Consider the following 19547-nt stretch of genomic DNA (forward strand, 5'->3'; position numbering starts at 1 on the left):
GCTATTTCATTTAGACGGTTAGTTGCAATTTGGAGTTTATCTTCTGAATTTGAAATTAGTACCTGATCTCTGCATAAAGTATTGTATTTAGCTGTATATTATTTGTTAGTTTAACTCCATCTTTGACAGTTGTTTTCCATTCTTTTAGGATTCTGTTTATATAAATATTGAATAGGATCGGAGATAAACCTTGTCTTACTCCTTTATTTATAGTTATAGGGTCTGATAATATTCCATCTGCAAATTTTTGTTTCTCTGTATACACTTTTTATTGTATTAAATAATTTTCTGTATATTTAATTAGCCTGTTCTTTAAAATGTTTGCATATAGTGTAGATGCCATTATTAAGAGAGTAATGCCTCTGTAATTTCCACTCTGTCCTTGGGACCTTTTTTGTGAATATTTATTACTGCTCCAGTTTCCCATTCTTTTGGGATCTTTTGATATTTCCAGATATTACTGAAGAGTTTAAGTAGGTTTTTTTAAGCTATTCTCTGCATATTTAAAGAGCTCAATGCATATTCCATCGAGGCCTGGGTTTTTTCAATTTCTTGAATTTTTAAATTCTTTTTTTTTAATTCTTCTATTGCTATTTCTTCTGTACTTTCCTGTGTATTTATATCTTCAATTTTGTGAGTTTTGCCATTGTTTTGTATTTCTTGTTTTTCATTCCACAATGTTTTATAGTGGCTATCCAATCTGCTTTGGAAATTAGATTATTTCTTAAATGGTGATTTTCTGCTGTTTGTAGTTGCTTGAAAAACTTAAAACCTATTCTTTGTGATCATTGCTCCAGTGTGATCCAATGATATCCTGCTCTAATGATTTAACATATTTACTCCAATCTTCTCTGCATATACTTCTGGAAAGCCTTCACTTCAGCCCGTAGTTTCTTATATTCTATATAGTCAGCAGTATTTTTACTCTTGCAGATAGATTTTAAAAGCCTATTTTTTCTTTTGATTAATTCCTTTGTTATCATTCAAAGTTCTGAGCCATTTTTTGTTTTTCCTTGATTTTTATTCTAAACTTTCTTCTGCTGCTTTCAGTATGGTTTCCTATATATTTTTCCAGTCAGTTTCAATATCATCATCATCATCATCAAATTCCTGCCATGTACCCTCAAGGGGTGTACAGGATATGACAGTACTACATGAAAAAATTACATCATTACTAACTTTCAATATTCAGTTTCAATATTCTGCATTTATATATGTTTCTGATACTCTCCTGTTCTAGGAGGTGAATTTTAAACTGTTTATTAGATGTTGGTACATTATCTTTTTTTCTTTTGAAGTATGTAGTTCTTATTATGAATTCAAATCTGCTTTCAACTAACATGTGATCACTATCAATTTTGCTCCCTCTAAAAACCCTTGTATCCTTGATATTATTTAGTTTGTTGTTAATAATAATGTAATCTATAAGTGATTTAGTTCCTCTTGCTTCCCATGTGTACTTATGTATATTTTTATGCCTGAAGAAAGTATTACTAATTTTTAGACTGTTAAATATGCAGAAGTCTCTTAATAAAATTCCACTGTTATTGATTACTGATTCTCCCTCTGATCCAATGCATCCTGTTATTGGGTTATTTCCCACTCTGGCACTGAAATCGCTCATCAAAATTGTTGCTTCATTTTTATTTGTTTCATCGATACATTCCTGAATGTTTTCCGTAAAATTCTTCCGTCTCTTCCTCTTTTCCATTTATTGGTGCATAAATTCCGAAAATATTCGTTCTAACTTTGATTATTCTGTCTCATACCCAAGTATAATCCAAGAATTTGTTTTTCCATTTTTTATTAATCCAAATTGCAACCCCAGATGAAGGCCATTTGTCTTCTGCAATTCTGGAGAAGATCATGACATAACCTTCCAGAATTTGAGATCCCTTCTTTTTCTTTTTTGTCTCACTTATTGTGCTATATCAATGTTTCTATTTTTTTAGTTCTCAGTTTAGCTCATTGCAAGCAGCTATTTTTAATTTCTCAAAGAGAAGTCCCTGTCCATTAGCCAGGTCAATTTCTGACTTCAACCTGTAGTTTCTTATATTCTATATAGTCCGTAGTGTTTTTACTCTTGCAGATAGATTTTAAAATCATCCTATTTTTCTTCTTCAGAGCTTTACGAGTGATTGTAAATTTCCCGTGGATAGGCTACCAACCTTTCGCAGGGTGAGTTCGGTGGTGAGGCTGTCACCTTAAGGCCTCCAAAACCTGCCTTTTGGGAGGGAAAGCAGGCTCCCACTGCATGAGATGGAAAAAACATAGTATAATAAGAAAGATTCACCCCTAGCCCTCAACTACTCTAATAGCATTGGGAGAAGGAGCAAGAGGAACAAGTAAGAAAGAAAGAAGAGTAGGACTGGTCTACAGATAATATACAGATGTATATTATCTGTAGACCGGTACTGTGTTTATTATGTGTATATTACACGAAGTAAGGCACGGTCCAGCATCAGGTGCGGCACTGATGTGACATGGAGATTATAAATATCATTAGGAGGTGGATGATATTCAGTAAGTGTGAGACCATTACTGTGTTTACTAGAGATTCACACGAATGGACTTTTAAAAAGTTCCATGTTTGATCTCTAGAGAAGGATACACAGATATTTTTCCCTTTATTCCATCCATTATACTGAAATGCACTGTACATTTCCAACCAGGTGAGATTAACAAGTATGATTCATTTGGAATAGTTTTAAATATGCAGATTTGTTATCTTGTTATATTCTGTATTCAGCAAGAACAAAATTCTTATAGTTTGATATCTATACATAAGGCTATCAGTATAAAAGCATCCACTAACCTTCCACTTTCAAGTACCATAGCTAAATTTATCAGATGATCTGGGTTAGCATTCGTTACGTTACTGATGCCTAATGCATCGGCTTTGGACTTCTTCGTAGGTAGAGCTTCCCGGATTTCTAAAGGCTTAAAGTGAAAAAGAGAAAAAAAAAAAAAAAAAGAAATATAAATTTTCAGTCGTATTTTTAATACATACAAATATTATTCTTTTGGATTGACTCTCACCTTTACAAAACTACAAATTCCAATATTTATCCCCAACCATCCCATTTGGGATCAGTTGCTTCTTAGTGCTGGTCATAATTTCTCCTAAACCAATACTATAAGGGCTACATAGATATATATTATTATTATTATAACAAGAGACCTCCTTGTCAGAGACTCATTGAGGAAGGCCACATATCATCGAAATCACACTGTACTTTCTTTTGAATTCCTTCATACTATACGCACTCAACCTTCAAAGGCAAACCATTCAAGTCAACACACTGTTCTGAGCGAAAAATCTAGTTCTTGTCCCATTCTTGTCTCCATTCATTCTCAACTTCTGCTGATGCCTTGCATACTCTTCTCACCTCCACAAAATGAAACATTCTGCCTGCTGGTATCCTCTATTATTACAGAAGTTTGTAGGTCTATCATATTACCCATCTTTCTCCTCTCTGCTAGCATCCACAAATTCTCAATTTCTGCTCATAAATCTATATTACACAGTTCTGATATCATCTTTAACACTATCATTTGCACCCTCTCCACTTAGCATTAACCTCAGACAAGCACACTCTGTGCGCAATAGCCCAGATGAGGTTACATCAAAGCCTTGTTAAGAGGCAAAGTGCTTCCATTCTAGTAGCAAGGCTTATACGCCGAAATATAGAAGTTATTTATTAAAGTTACCTTTAATTAATATACTTTATATGCGTTGTTAATTCTGTAAATTAATTACCAGTTAAAGTGCTTCCATATTCCTATATATACCAGTATTCATTTCAACACTGCAATTATCATCCAAGTCATATTTTATTTTCAATCTTCGCTATATGGCACCTGAACTTCAACTTCCTATGTAGTAAAACTCCAAGATCCCCCCCCAGCCAAATTACCGTATTTTTCCATGTATAAGACGAACCCAAAATTAAGAAATCAATATTTTAAACATAAAACAGAACACATTTGATGGTCTTTTAAATATTCAAAGTATATTTAGTAATTAGGTAATTTTTTAAAATACATACTAAGAAATTATGCATCACTCATGACAATCATTTTTTATTTTTGGACATTTTTATGGGCTAGTGCTCAAATATTGTTAATGCATTAACTTACCCCACCAATAAGTTGCAGAATGCTTTCAGAGTTCCGATTGGTTTATTCAGAATCAGCCATTAATGACATCAATCGACAGAGTTAACAAAGGGTAATGATTGGCAGAAGTCTGTATGCGTAGACAAGGTGCCAGCAGTTTCGCCATGGCAACCGCGGGTCACTCAACCAGTTACCCCCCCATGTATAAGATGACCCCCAATTTTTGATCTAAAAATTTTAGAAAAAAAGTATAGTCTTATACACGAAAAATACGGTAGTTTCTTTTAGCATAATCCAGCCAATATATAACATGCATATCTCATTGCACCGAAGCACGTAACTTTACGTTTACTAACATTATACTAACAGACATTTTCACACGTCTATAATTCTAGCTTATTCAAATCATTCTGGAAGTAAGCCATGTCAGTCACATTTCTGATTAACCTGCCTATTTTTGCATCATCAACAAATAGCTATATGTCACCTGTCAAATTCTTCCTAACGTGATTAAAGTAAAAACTGAATAAGAATGGATCAATGACTAATCTCCCTGGAATCTGCCACTGATTACCTTAAATCTTACACACACCACTTTTTGATATCCATCAGTAAGCCATCCTTTATCCAAACTAGTACTTTATACTTCAATCCCATACTTACTATGTAAACAGCCTTCCATATATATAATGATCATAAATTCCTAATATATATATATATATATATATATATATATATATATATATATAAAATAAGTTTAATGACTATTACCGAGAGAAAAGATGGCAAGATATATTTAACAAGATACTACTAGTTTACTAGTTTCGTTACAAGAACATCATCAGGTATCATACTCAAAGAAGTATATAAAAAACTACAGAGACTTAACATTGTACTAACAGAACAAGTGAAAAACAGTAGCATGTTTGAAAAAATGCAAGTATGAGTTCCATACAAACGAATACTACGCGCTGTCGTGAGTGCGCCAGTACTGAATAGAAGCAACGTGTGCGTCCGAGAGATTGTAACTCAGGCTGTTGTTAATATGAGAGGAATCTAGAGAAATTTCTCTTGATTCAACAATCTTTCTTTCCAGTTCATTCGTAGCACACATGGATATTAGCAGTTTGAGTCCAGTTTACAATGTGCTGGCGGCCTTCGTCTGAATTAGCAGAAAAGAGAACGTGGCTAGAGAGAGCGTTAGCTCTAGTCCTGTTATAGGAGATATCTCTACGGTGTTCATCCAAACGTAGAAGGATGGATTTAGCAGTCTGTCCATAATATGGCTTTCCGCAATCACATAAAATCTTGTAGACTCCTGGAAACTGAGTAGGAAGATGTTTCTGTTTATATTTGCAAAGTAATGAACGAAGTTTTGGAAGCGTAGTGTAGCACGTTTTGAAGTTAAATTTCTTGAGAATCTTTGCCAGTTTTGGTGAAAGAGAGCTGATGTAAGGCAAGGAGATGAAGGCTCTTGGGGGAGGGGGATCTTCAGCAGTAGTTGAGTGCCTGGGGGAAAGAAATTTGTCAATCTTCTTTGGAGAGAAGCCATTGTTAATAAACGTTTTTTTAGAAAACTGAGTTCATTTATAATTTCTGTTTCTTCTGTAATAGGATATATATATATATATATATATATATATATATATATATATATATCCTCAAGGGATGTTACAGGATACAATGAGAGTACTTTTTACATCATTGAAAGTAAATTTACATCATTACTAGCTTCCTATCAATAATTTTCCTCCAAATTGATCTTACCAGGTCTCTAGTATAGTCAGATCTTGCATTTTAAAAGAACTATTAACTGCATCACTACGTCAAGAGTTAGGTCTTCTGTGGAGTATTTTTATTGACATCAGACCACTCTGTTTAAGTAATCATCCCATCTTAGATTAGTTTGGCTTAACATTTTAAACACTGATTGGAAAGATTCAGATTCAAATTATCTTTGAAGGAATTTTTAAATTCATGCCGTCACTCCAAGAAAGTATTTAATAAGAGTGCTGTCAGTAAGAGCGTGAAGACTACTTTTTTGTTTAGAGAGAAATAGTAGAATGGGTTTTCAGAGGAGTCACTTCAGTAAACGACCTTAAGGAGCAGTATGATAAGTATTTTGTGAATAACAGTATGAGCCTCCAATGATGAGAGACTCCAAGAGATGCCAATGCGATAATATCTTGCACTGCAATCATCACAGTTGTAACAAATATTCTCTATGCTTTTTCTCACTGATTACAGCTTATTGATTATTTGATCCACTAGGCTGTTTAATTAGTCTTACAGTGCTTTAGCTGTTTTCATTTTTAATTTTCCTCTCTCATCATTGTTCTTTTCCCTGTAAAGTTTATTTCAGTCTCTACTTTTCTTCATTAGCATATCTTTTATGGTCTCTTGAAGGTTTTGTGCACAATTCAGCCAATTTACACTTCTTGAAGTGTAAAAGGTATACTTATTATTATACCCTTAGTATACCTATGCTGTTCATTGCAAAGTAAAGATTCTCTGTATGTGAACTTTTATCAACTTTTCCAAAATCTTCAACATCATTCTAGAGATACCGACAGGTCAATAATTAGACATTCTTTCCACTTGAAATCTTCCCTGTGCTGAGACTTATAGTCAATTCAGCTAAACACTTTTTTCAGCATATGCTGATATCCTATCAGCCTGCATTGCTGAATTCTTATTTAGTTCATGCAGCAACAGCTCTAGTATCGCCTCATACAGATGAGTTTTTCCCATAGAGGTAGCACTGAGCTCTATACTGTATACGCCAGGTTAATAGATTTTAGCAAAATAGGCACTCATCAGTCAAACCTACATACCATCCACATTCAGTAGTTATTTTTTCATATTCATTCTTTCTTTTACTTGCAACATAACAACATAATTCTTTTGGGTTGCCTTTTGCTTGCGGAGCCAGATTCTTTTCATACTTGCATCTGGCTTGCCATACAATTGTTGTGGCTCTTCTGGACCATGCCTTAAAGTTTTCATAACTAAACATCATTTCTATGCACACAGTATTCCTTCCACATCAAACTTTTCTTAAGAATCTCATGCTTCATAAGATTGCAATCCATTTCATTCCCATCGAACTCTAAGGACATATTCTGATGTTGCATTCCAGATGAATTTTTTTTAATACTTCCAATGCACTGACAACACACTTCTCCGTCTAGCAACTGATACCATGGGACTGAATTTATTATTTCTCCTCAGATAGCCATAATTTCCTGCTTTATAGTTCAGCATGTAACTTTTTCTGAATGAACATGTATACATTTAGCAACTTCCCAAGTCAGTAGAGCATGATCACTGTCACCAACCAAATGCCGAACAGTCACATCTTTAAGTGAACTCTTCTCCCCCCCCCCTCCACCACACACCCAGATACTAATAATCAGATCTAATACTATGATAAATTAAGGAAACAGACTGGCAATGTGTAGCAGCTTGATCAACTGAAGTTTAGAGAAATCAGTTACTTATGGCAATGTCACATAATTTATTGTCCTTAACTATAAGAATACAAAATAGGAGTGAAATAGATGAATCATGCAGGAGCTTCTGAGAAAGAGGATGTTATGGAGAAGATATAGAGAACAGGGTACCCCTCAGTAACACAAGGAGTATAACATGTAGACTAGGAAGTTGATGAGTGTAGTGAAGAAGGAGAAATTGACATATGAAAGGAGATTGGCTAAAACACTAAAGCAAAAGAATTCTAAGAATTCTACAATTACGTCATGAGTAAATGGAAGGCTGACAGTTTCTAGAGATGGAACACTAGTCACATCAGCTGAAGATATAGTGGAAATGTTCAATAAACATTTTTTTTATATAAGTTAAAGGATATTATATCCCATATTGTTTCTTAGCCGAATAAGAAACTCAAAGAGTTTCATGCCGAATATAGAAACTATATAAAGTTCAGTGATTCCAAGCATAAGCAAATACCTGGATAGTGCAGCACCTGATCCTTTAAGGTAGTGCAAGCTGAAGCCCCTTAACTTAAATAAGTTCATGTTGTCGAATTGAAGCCTTTGGCTCTTCATATAATTAGTAATTTATTAGGACACTTTCTTGGCAATTCTCATAAAAGGGATGTAAGTTTTGTTTGCTACAAACTTGGTATTAACTAGATCTACCTACTTACTGATGAGACCTCAAAAAAAAAAGATCGAAACCGGTCTGGGTAGTGACCTCTCTCATAATGTTGAACAATAATACAGCTCCTAGGAGCTAAGTTCACATTATGGGTAAATATCAAGAATAGTGATTGGAGCTTGCTCCACCCTTTCTATGAGTTGCCTCACCTTGCACTACCTTAAAGGATCAGATGCTGCACTATCCAGGTATTTGCTTACGCTTGAAATCACCGAACTTTATATAGTTTCTATATTCAGCATGAAACTATTTGAGTTTCTTATTCGGCTAAGAAACAATATGGGATATAATATCCCTTAACTTAAATAAGTTCATGTCGCCGAATTGAAGCCTTTGGCTCTTCATATAATTAGCAATTTTTTTATATATTTTAGTGTATTTCTTAGGAGTTATTCTTAGGAGTATTGCTGAAAAACAATAGGAAGGAGGACAGATATTGACAATTCAAGAATGTCTGTGATCAGAATATTAAGTAATCATGATGTTAACAAGGAATTTAGTTTAATCCTTTATCCAAGTGTAAGCAAACAAAGTTTGCACCTGAAGTATCTTCAGGACTGAGTCAACTCATAGTAAAGGTGGACCAATCTCTCACCACTCCTTGTCTCAGTATCTCCCATAATGCAAAGCACATCTCCTTGCGGACATGTAATGCTATGCATTAAGGGAAGGACCACTACCCAGACCGATTTCTACCTTTATTGAGGTCTCGTCAGTGGGAGCCAGACCCAGAAGTGGCGATACCATTGCTTCTGCCTTAGTATCACCACTTCTGGGTTTGGCTCCCACTGACGAGACCTCAATAAAGGCCAAAACCAGTCTGGGTAGTGGCCCTTCCCTTAATGCATAGCATTATACATGTCTGCAAAGAGATGTGCTTTACATTATGGGAGATACTGAGAGAAGGAGTGATGAGAGCTTGGTCCACATTTACTACGAGTTGCCTCAGTCCTGAAGATACTTCAGGTGCAAACGTTGTTTGCTTACACTTGGGTAAAGGATTAAACTAAATTTAATTTTCCAACCAAGTGGAAAATAAACGTCCAACGTTAACAAGGAAGTGGGATCAGATGTGATATTACCACGCATATTATGAGAATGTATGAAACAGCTGGCAGTGCCCTTGACATAGTTGTACATCAGAAATCTAGCAAGTCTCAGAATAGCGAAAAGAAAAAATACTGCCAATGCTTAAGGGAGGATCCAAGTCAGTAGTGTCAAACAATAGGCCAGTGTGTATATCATGTGTAGTATATGTCTATTTGGAGAACAGCATGGGCTTATTAAGGGGAGGTCATAATTTAGTTACCTGGTTGCATTTTATAACAGTGTGATTAGTGCATTAAACAGAAGAAATGCATAAAATTAATTTATCTGGATTCTGCTAAAGCATTTGATCAAGTACCCATGAGAAACTACTATTGAAATTGAGCAGGATGGTGGTGGCAGTTGTTTGGTAGTTTGGTTACAGGGATAGTTGACTGAGAGAAGCACGTAAACTTTGGTATGGGGTACAGTGTCCCAAAGTTCAATATGACTACCTCCAGTAATTCTGCAGATGTCCCATCTGTAATGCAGCACATTACAGATGGGACTGCAGCACATCCAAACTGGCTGCTAGTGGTGGTACAAACACTCAATCTTTCGCAAAGCCCCACAAGAAAAAAATCTAATGGTATAAGGTCGGGGGAATATGGTGGCCATGCTACAGGCGTCCCTCTATCAATTCATCTGCTTGGAAAATAGGTGTCACGGTATGATCTTACATCTATCAGGTATTGAGGAGGTCCTCTGTCTTGCTGGAAATTGAAGCATCTGTCATGATTATCACCGTTGTCTAATTGTGGTATTAGCTACACACAACCAGTAACGGTAGACTCCAGAAAAAAAGAAGGGACCATACTCTTTCTTCTTGCTTATGGCACAAAAAACACTAGCTTTAGGGTGCTGCAAACATGTTTTACAATGGCATGTGGATTTTCACTTCCCCAAATTCTGCAGTTGAGTGTTTACTTGCCTAATTACATGAAAAGTATGCTCATCACTGAAAACGATTGTGTCCAAAAAGTCCTTATTTTGTTCTATCTTAGTGATCATTTCCGTATAGAAATCCTGGCATATCTTCTTATAGTCTTTCTTCAACTCTTGTACAAGGATAAATTTGTAGGGCCTTAAATGTAGGTTGATGTTCCAGATGGGTATCTTGAGCATCAACCAGATGGTTTGAGCAGGGCTTCTCTGGAAATTTTCTTGAACTTTCGCAACAGCAAATGGCCTTCCTATTGACCTCGAACGATGCACAGAACAGCCCGTTTTCAAAAAATTCTAATGCCACATGTAGATCATGCACCTAGTTTAGGTTCTTTGCTGTATTGCATGTAAAAATTCCTCTGAACTTGTGTTACAGACTTCATTTCCTCTATCCAAAACACACTCACTCTGAACTCAAAAGTCCCCATTTTTAAATGGTGTGATGCATTACACCATCTAATGTTGTCACTTGGTAATAAAGTTACATGACTAAAAATTAAAATTGATGCGTTTCATTACATTGTGACACTCACTCAGCTTTTGTATGTCTTCTGAGTTATTTCTCTGTTCTCCTACAAAGTTGTACACACTCTTTTGAAAACACCTTGTACAGTGAAGGAAAGGTTACCATTAGGAAGGCATGTTACTAAAGTGTCTAGGAAGAGTCAACTATTATTATGTTCCATTTCCATTGTAAATGGGATTCTTGGATGTAAACTATTGAGGTGACTGAGGAAGAAGTCTAATATGTCTGGGCTATGAGGCCAAATAGAGAACACATCATCTACATATATTAGCCAGATAGAAGGTTTGAGAGGGGCTGAGTTTATGGCTCATAATTCAAAATTTTCCGTGTAAAATAGGCAAGAGGGAGTGAGAGAGGAGAATCAGCATCCAAAACAACTAGGTATTCTCTTCCATTCAAGATGCTATTTTACATCCAACCAACTCTTAACTATATACAATCCCAAATCCACCCATGCTTAGAATACTGCTCATGTGTTTGGGATGGTGCACCTAAAACTTCTCTAAAATTCCTTTATGCTGTCCAGAGGAGAGCATTTCAGCTAATAGCTGATCCCCTCTCTTATAGATTCGCTTCAATCTCTCTCTCTCTCACACACACACACACACACACACACACACACACACATGCAGTTTCAGCATTGCATCTATTGTACAAGAGCTTCAATGGCCATTGATCTGATGAAATGGCAACTATCATTCCTCCACTTTCTGTTGCACCTGTTAATACAAGAGTAGCAGCCGCCATGCACCCTTTTACTGTCCAAGTGCAAATACAACAAACCTGCTCTTCTTCCTCTTTTATTCCATATACCTCTGTCCTCTGGAACAGCCTACAAGAAGCATTTCCAAACAACTACAAGTTTTCAAAAAAAAAAAAAAATGAAGCTTCTGAGTCCTCACTGGCAGCCCAGACACAGCACTCATATGCTTATAGGTCCTTTGACCTCTCATGATTGGGATGAATCATGAGAGGTCAAAGCAAGTTTCATTATAGCTTATATATATATATATATATATATATATATATATATATATATATATATATATATATATATATATATATAAGCTATAATGAAATATGAGTTCAGATTAAAGTAATGTGGCTTGCAGAGCTTGGTAGTAATAGGAAAAGTGATATGATTGAGACAATTTTATTATTATTATTAGGGAGTCCATTGATGCATTGAGGGAGGGCACTTGCTCTATAACTATCTCCATCACCAACTCCATATACAACCAACTGCATCTACACCAATGCCATCTATCACCAACCACCACTAGTATTTTCAAAAGACAATCACATTTGGTGAGAGGAGCCTATCAAATAGATACAGGGTAATTGTTACATAATAATTCCCCTGTATCTCTAACACTGGTGATAACAGAGAACAAGAGGTCATCTCTGGAAACTATATGAAGGTCATGTGAGTAAGTAAGTGAATAAGAAGATTTTATGCATGGCAGATGAGTAGAATGCATTGCTGATGTGAGTAATGAGTGCTCCAACACAACATATTCTAGCAAGGCAGTTATTGTGGTCTGTGAGTGTTCAAACTCCCACAGTGAGTCATGTAATAATAATACTATATTCTTGTGTTCATTTCCTACACTGCTGTTTAGATCTCCAACAAGGACCAATTTTTCTTTTTCCATTTTCTTTGCATCAGCTGCCTTTTGTAATGACATTTCTCTACTTTTTTTTTTCACTTTTTTTAGTAGAATTTTTTTTGTGGATATGTAAGTCAAATTTTTGATTGTCCAATTCTCCATTTAGATGTCTACCCACAACACCATACTTAATACAGCCTACCATAAAGAAAGTTATCCTTTTGTTTAGTATTAAGTACTATATTATTCCTTCCTTTCCCAAATCACTATTGCCTTAATATAACATCTTGTATGTGTTATTAAGAGGAAAAAGAAGAATGCAAAAGAAGGATCTATGCATTTTTATTGTTTTAATGATAAATGCTTAATGCTAATAAATAAAAAAATAAAAAAAAAAGGAAATGCGCTTTAAAAAAATTAGGTGGGAGATGGATTTCAATGCCCAGTGTGGGACCACTGCTTCCCTTATTGGAGGCCTGAAGTGGCTTAAAAAAGTTCCATGTTTGGTCTCCAGAGCAGGGTTTCCGAAATATGCAAAAAATAAATAATAAAATATTTATATACATAAACTTGATAAAAAATGGGAAAAAAAATTCTTAGTCCACCCAGGGTACAAATGTACTAATAGGTTTACTAATAACCTTTCATATTTGGGAAATTCATAAAAAGATAACAGACTTACCACATAGAGTGCTCGTAAAGCACCTAATACACTAACAAGTGCACTATGTATAAAGCCTCCATCTTCTGAGGGAAGAACCAAAACCAATTTCTTAGCTCCAGTCTTAAGAGCCCTAAAATAAAGGAATATTTCGAATTTATACATAACATGTATTTAAACTTGAATTTTATATTCTTCATTGATTTCTTCTTGAAAATCATTAAGAATTATAACAAATTAAAAATTCAAAAGAATCAGAATTAACAGTGAAAAATTAAAATAAAATATATTAATAAAATAAGGAACATTAAAAACCAAATAAGCTTTTCCATCTAATATTTATGAATCAACATCAACCTTTTCAAAACTAACATCTGGAACTGGCGCTGAGACCAACAGTTGAAAGAGTTCATGTTTTTAACATGGTATGAATCCACATTTATCAATCAAGCATTGTATGTTATGTGTACATGCATGAGTTGAGCACATATCATACACAAGAAAAAAATGTTTCATACCAAAAACTTAAGCTTATGAAATGCTAATTAAAACAACTTCTTGCTACTTGACAGTAGAATCCACGTATTCAATAAATGGATCTCACCGAATGTTTTATACCATCCAACATGTAAATAAAATTTTTCATATATACTGTATATTAACTCTTTCTATCAAGAAGTCAAAATATCTGTCAGGACACACAACATATTGCCAACTCATATAAGAAACAACTTCCTTCATTTTTAACAGTTCAAACAATGCTATATGAAACTTTCTATCATTACACTTTTATTGCATGCCAAAATAATATGCTTTTGTTACATATCTTAGAAATTTCATCATGATATTTCCTAAAATGTACTTTCAAGGAGGTACAGAATACTACATAACGAAGTTTACATTACTATAAGCTTCTCAAACCATTTTATTTCAAATTAATCTGTTGTCAGATCTCCAAAATTGTGAAATCCTGCATTTCAGTCTCTATCCTTTCCTCCTTTACCAAGGTCCCATCAGTGGGAGATAGACCATGACAATACTGAGGACTAAGGTGATGGCAGAAGTCATATTTCCACATACAAGTGAACAAAATGATGTGTCACCACATTATTAAAATACTCTAGATGGAAATTTTTTAATATATGAATCCATCAGTGAGTAGCTAGACCAAATTGATACCAAAGTGTATAGCGAAAAGAACTTATATACTCTGCTGTACGAGTTTCCAAACAGATGAAGCCTCAAAAAAGGCTGAAACCGGTCTGGGTAGTGACCTCCCACCATAATGTAATAACAGCATACATTTCCTAGGAAATGTGTTTTTACATTATGGAAAATACCTAAGAATAGCGATCAGAACTTCACCACCTTTGCTACGAGTTGTCCGGTATTGTACTACGTACTAGGGTCACTTGCATTGGTGAACGCTAGTGTCGCCGATACTTTATAGTTTTCTATATCAGCATGAAACTCTCTGATTCGATCTTTGAGTTTCTTATTCAGTTTTAAAACAATGTGGGATTCAATATCCCCTTAATATAAATAATGTTCTTGCTTATGCTTCAGTATAAAAGATTTTTCATCCATTTTCCAATTCCCACAATTCCAGCCTACTCAAATCATTCTGCAAGTACTGCATATCAGCAGCATTCCTGATTACTCTACCTATCTTTGCATCATCCACAAATAGCTGTATGTCTCTTGTCAAAAAATCCTTTCCAATATCATTAATGTACACATTGAATAACAGTGGACCAAACACTGATCCTTGTGGTACACCGTTTGTTATCTTAAATCTTGCAGACTCACATCCTCTGTATACAACTTTTTGACATCTGTCAGTCAGCCATCCTCTTATCCATGCTAATATTCTATAATCCAAACCCACATTCTCCAATTTACGCAGTCTACCCTGCTGTATTCTGTCAAAAGCATTAGCAAAATCCAAAAGTATCATGGTGCACCCATTCCCCTTGTCTAGTTCAATGGTAACATTATTAGAGAATGTGAGCAAGTTGCTAAAACATGACCTTCCCTTAGAAAACTGATGTTGCTCTTGCAAATTAGAGATTCACTGTCAACCATTTCTGAACACAAGCCCTAACCAATTTTTCCAAATCTTCACCACCACTCCTGAGTTACTAATTGGTTGATAGTTGAATACATCGGTCTTTGGATAACCCTTGTGCAATGGAATTACCATACATTCTTTTCACTCCTGTAGAATCTTCCCTGTTCTAAGTCATATTAATCACCCTGGTCAAAGGAATAGCCAGTTCAGCTGAACACTCTTTTAGCACATGTGCTGATATCCCATCAGTTCCTATTGCTGAATTCTTATTCAATTTGTGCAACACCTCTAATACCTCATCTGCATACACCTGAGTTTCTTCATCCAGTGAAGAGGTAGCAGTGAGCTCAATGTCACTTACACCAGGTTGATAGCTTTTAACAAAATGGATACTCATTAGTTGAGCTCTGCAAAAATAACCATCACGCCATCTGCATTTTAGAATGAATATTAAAGTTATTCTTTAATATTCATTCTTTCTTTTATTTACAGCATATCGATAGAATTCTTGTGGGTTGTCTTTAGCATGCAAAGCTAGTCATACTCATACTTTGCCTTCCGTACAACAGTTGTGATTATTCTAGCCTGCTACATATAACTTTCATAACGGACATCATCCTTATACACGGCATTCCTTCCGCATCCTTTTCTTATGAATCTCTTGTTTAATAAGATTACACATCCATTTGACTCCTCCCTATTTATTCTTAGAGCTCTTGGGACACATGCTGATGTGACATAATTTAGTATTTTTTAAATGCTTCTAATGCACTGTTGATATTCTTCCCATCTAGCAACTGTTTCCATTCCACTGAACTCAGGATACTCCTCAGATGGTCATAATTTCCTGTTTTGTAGTTCAGCATGTAACCTTTTCTGAATGAAACACTCATAAACTTAGTCACTTCCCAAGTGAGTACTGTATGATCACTGTCACCAACCGGAGGCAGGGTTACAGGAAAATTCATCGAAAGACAATTCGTCGAAAATGCAATTCATCGAAAAACAACTCACCGAAAATTTTAAAATTTCGATAATGTTATGGTAAAATAATCTATTTAGAACAAAAAACTTAACCATGCAGACTGCTTCTTGTACTGCAACTTATACTAATTCCGCCAAGTCAGAGAGTTTTTGTAATTCAGTACATAATTTAGACACATTATATCTTTGTCGCCCAGAATATAGCTGAACTGAAAACTGGAACGGTTCGACATTTTCTTGTAAAAGTTTCAAATAGCAAATCTGAGTAAAATTCATCCCATAATAGTTGCTGTATTGAAGTCGCATATTACTACGGGCAACAACAATAATAATAATGAAGCCCGCATAGTTCAGTCAGAAAAAACGAAGCTGTTTAGTTAGAAAGACCTGGGTAGTTGGATCCCATTTACGCATAATTTTTATCAGTCCTGTTCTGCTAAAGGTAAGTTAGCAAGCATAATATAGATACGGCTAGGCTTTTCTTCTGGAAAGAGGCAAATCAGTCCCATGAACAGACATGAAACAGTTATCGGACAAGAAAGACTATAAGAACCATATTGCTCTACAATTTTTCCCTATATGAAAGTAGCATTGTAACCTTATTCACGGTTCAGGTTTTGTTCTGAATGGATCAATTTTCTCATAACATTTTCGAAAATTTTAAATTTTCAGTGAACTGTTTTTTCGATGAATTGCATTTGCAACAAACTGTCATTCGATGAATTGCCTTTTCGATGAACTCTCCGGATACCGGAGGCAGAATAGTTACGTCTTTAACTGAAATGCCCTCTGACACTATAATCAAATCTAACACTCTTTGACGAGTTCCTTATGTTACATACTGCTTGAGGAAGTTGTCCCACAACAGCACTATAAATGTATTTGCATTCTTCTCATGAGATTCTACTGCTACCCAATCAATATTTGGATAATTAATGTCTCCCATTATGATTGCTCTTTTTGGGCTCATCTTTTCTATTTGGTGATGCTTTTCTTCATCACTAGCAACTGATTCACCAGGTCTGTAACATCATCCCACTATGTTAATTGATCTTGTTAGATTCCACCTCATACCAGATGGCTTCAAACTCACTGCCACAAGAAAAATTGATACTAGGGTCTCAACTCTAACTGGATTCAAGTCATCCAATATCATTAGCAGCAAGCCTCCTCCTCTCTATCCTTCCTACAAATACTGTACTTGACACTTAATACCAGTTAGTAGGTCTGATTCTGATAACCAGGTCTCACTAATGCCTACAATCTGAGGTCCCAACATACTAAGGCAACAAACTCTACCCCTTTGTTTCTGATACTCCTAGCATTTGTGTACAGACATAATCCATCTGCATGTTCTTTTGTATACTCTTGTCTGCAGTCTGCATGAATGACATAGTTGGACAACTTGCAGATCTCTAATCTTCTCTACTGCTGCATTATACATCTTTGTACACATTTGATGGGTCCGAACCGGATGAACACAAAGTCGAAATTGTTATCTCCATGATAACATAAACATCTCCATAAACATTTCCATGACAAAGCCCACTCCCATCATTAACACAATTATATAACATTGTCACTCCTTCTATACAGCCTACACATCAAATCGTCTGCCATCATAGCCCTTCTTAATTAAATTTTATCATATCAAGGTAAAATATTGATGATTTTCACTTTCTCACTCTTACCTCTTGCAACAACCCTTTCATGTCCTCTCTCATACTGAACTTATTGCCAGTTAAGTCATTAGTACCTACTACAATTACGATTTCGTTTACTTTTCTTTTCGAATTGCTTCCTTTATAGTCTTAATTTTCGCTCCAGGAAAACTCAAAGTTATAACTCGCTCATCAACAGCATGTTTTATTATAGATTCACCATACCAAATAACTTTTCTTTTTACAAACAACGTCACTTATCCGAATTCCATTACTTCCTGACTTAACCAGTTTCCGTGCTTTGTTGTTTCTTATTTTCCTGCTTAATTTTCTTTTTCTCCCTCTGTTCATTTAAATGCCTCTTGACTTTTAATAATTATAAGCCTTTAGCTCTCAAATAATTATAAGCCTTTACATTTTGAATGCCCATTAATATTCTTAAATTTGTGTTTTGTTGCTGTTTTTTACTTATTGCCATATATTGGTTTACTAAGGCATAATTCTTTTCTGATTAGCATTTCAACAATATTTTGTAACTATTTTTGATTTTGCTACGAACACCAAATCATCAGAAATCTAATATCTTTAATTCTATTGCCATTTATTTTTATTCCCATTTCAATTTCTTTGTATTCTTTCATTATCATTTCACTGTATATGTTGAAAAGTATACGGGATATTATATACCCTTATCTCACTCTTCTTTGATATCTATTGTTTCATTATTGATTGTTTTATAATTGTCTTTGTTTTGAGTAGGATTCGATTATTATTATTATTATTCTAAGGTCTTTTTGTATCAATTTGAATGTCTTAATATTTCTATTAATGTTTCATGGCTCACTATGTCAAATATTTTTTAAACATCTCTATGAAGCACAGATATATGTATTTATTTCTATTGATCTTTCAATAAGTTTTTAATTCATAAATTGCATTAATTGCACTTTTTCCTGACATGAATCCTTTTTGCTGTTCACTTATATATGGCATTTAATTCTCAAAAACATTCTATTTTTTTATCATTTTAACTCAACAGTATTTATGAAGCATAGGATATGATAGTAATTGCTCTTAAATCTTTACATTCTACTACATTATTCTTTTTTTTTGGTACTGGAATACAAACAGACTTCATGAATATTATTTTAGATCAAATTAAAAATTTATTGGCCATGATCCTTGTAGCATTCCTTTTCTGAATATAACGAGTGATTTATAAGTTCACTTGTGAAGAATAACTTGCTTTCAGAGCAATGCAATTTAAATACAGAATATGCTAATCTGACATGTTGAGGAGTCAAAAATTGTCTTCTATCTTCTTGAAATACCAAGTTTACTGAAATTATCAACTTGGTAAATCTAAAAACAAGCTAGAAGCATTTTTTTTTTGTCTCTCAACTTAGTAGCATTATCAGCATTAAAACTAAACATTAGGAATAATAATTTTTTAAAAAAAAGTAGGAAAAAATAAAGAAAAATGGATTTTAGAAAACATCACATGCGTGCATTAAAAATGCATGCACGTGATGTTTTGGTTGTAATATAACTGGATCATCAATTCTGAAACAGATGTCCATAATGGGCAGTGCTTTTATCGATCAATAGAAATTTCAATGTGGAAAAAAAGATGCTAAAAAAATGTAAATTATTATTGCTCCTGTTTGTATAAATCTGTGCTAAATTCTTCAAAGTAATAGACACT

At 34.6% G+C, this 19547-nt stretch overlaps 1 protein-coding gene across 1 annotated transcript in view; it reads right to left on the reverse strand.

Annotated features, from left to right (window-relative positions):
* The window catches only part of Dip-B (Dipeptidase B), a 93995-nt gene that overhangs the window by 57567 nt on the left and 16881 nt on the right, over positions 1–19547 (reverse strand). The window contains exons 5-6 of the mRNA XM_090414946.1: positions 13148–13259; positions 2816–2940 (exon numbers count right to left, since the gene is read on the reverse strand). Of these exons, the coding sequence (XP_090271072.1) occupies positions 2816–2940; positions 13148–13259 (237 nt within the window). The remainder of the gene's footprint in view (positions 1–2815; positions 2941–13147; positions 13260–19547) is intronic.

Source organism: Typopeltis vanoorti, chromosome 26 (assembly GCF_054136105.1).
Source record: "Typopeltis vanoorti isolate ZY-2024b chromosome 26, IOZ_Tvanoo_1.0, whole genome shotgun sequence".
NCBI classification, from domain to species: Eukaryota; Metazoa; Arthropoda; class Arachnida; order Uropygi; family Thelyphonidae; genus Typopeltis; species Typopeltis vanoorti.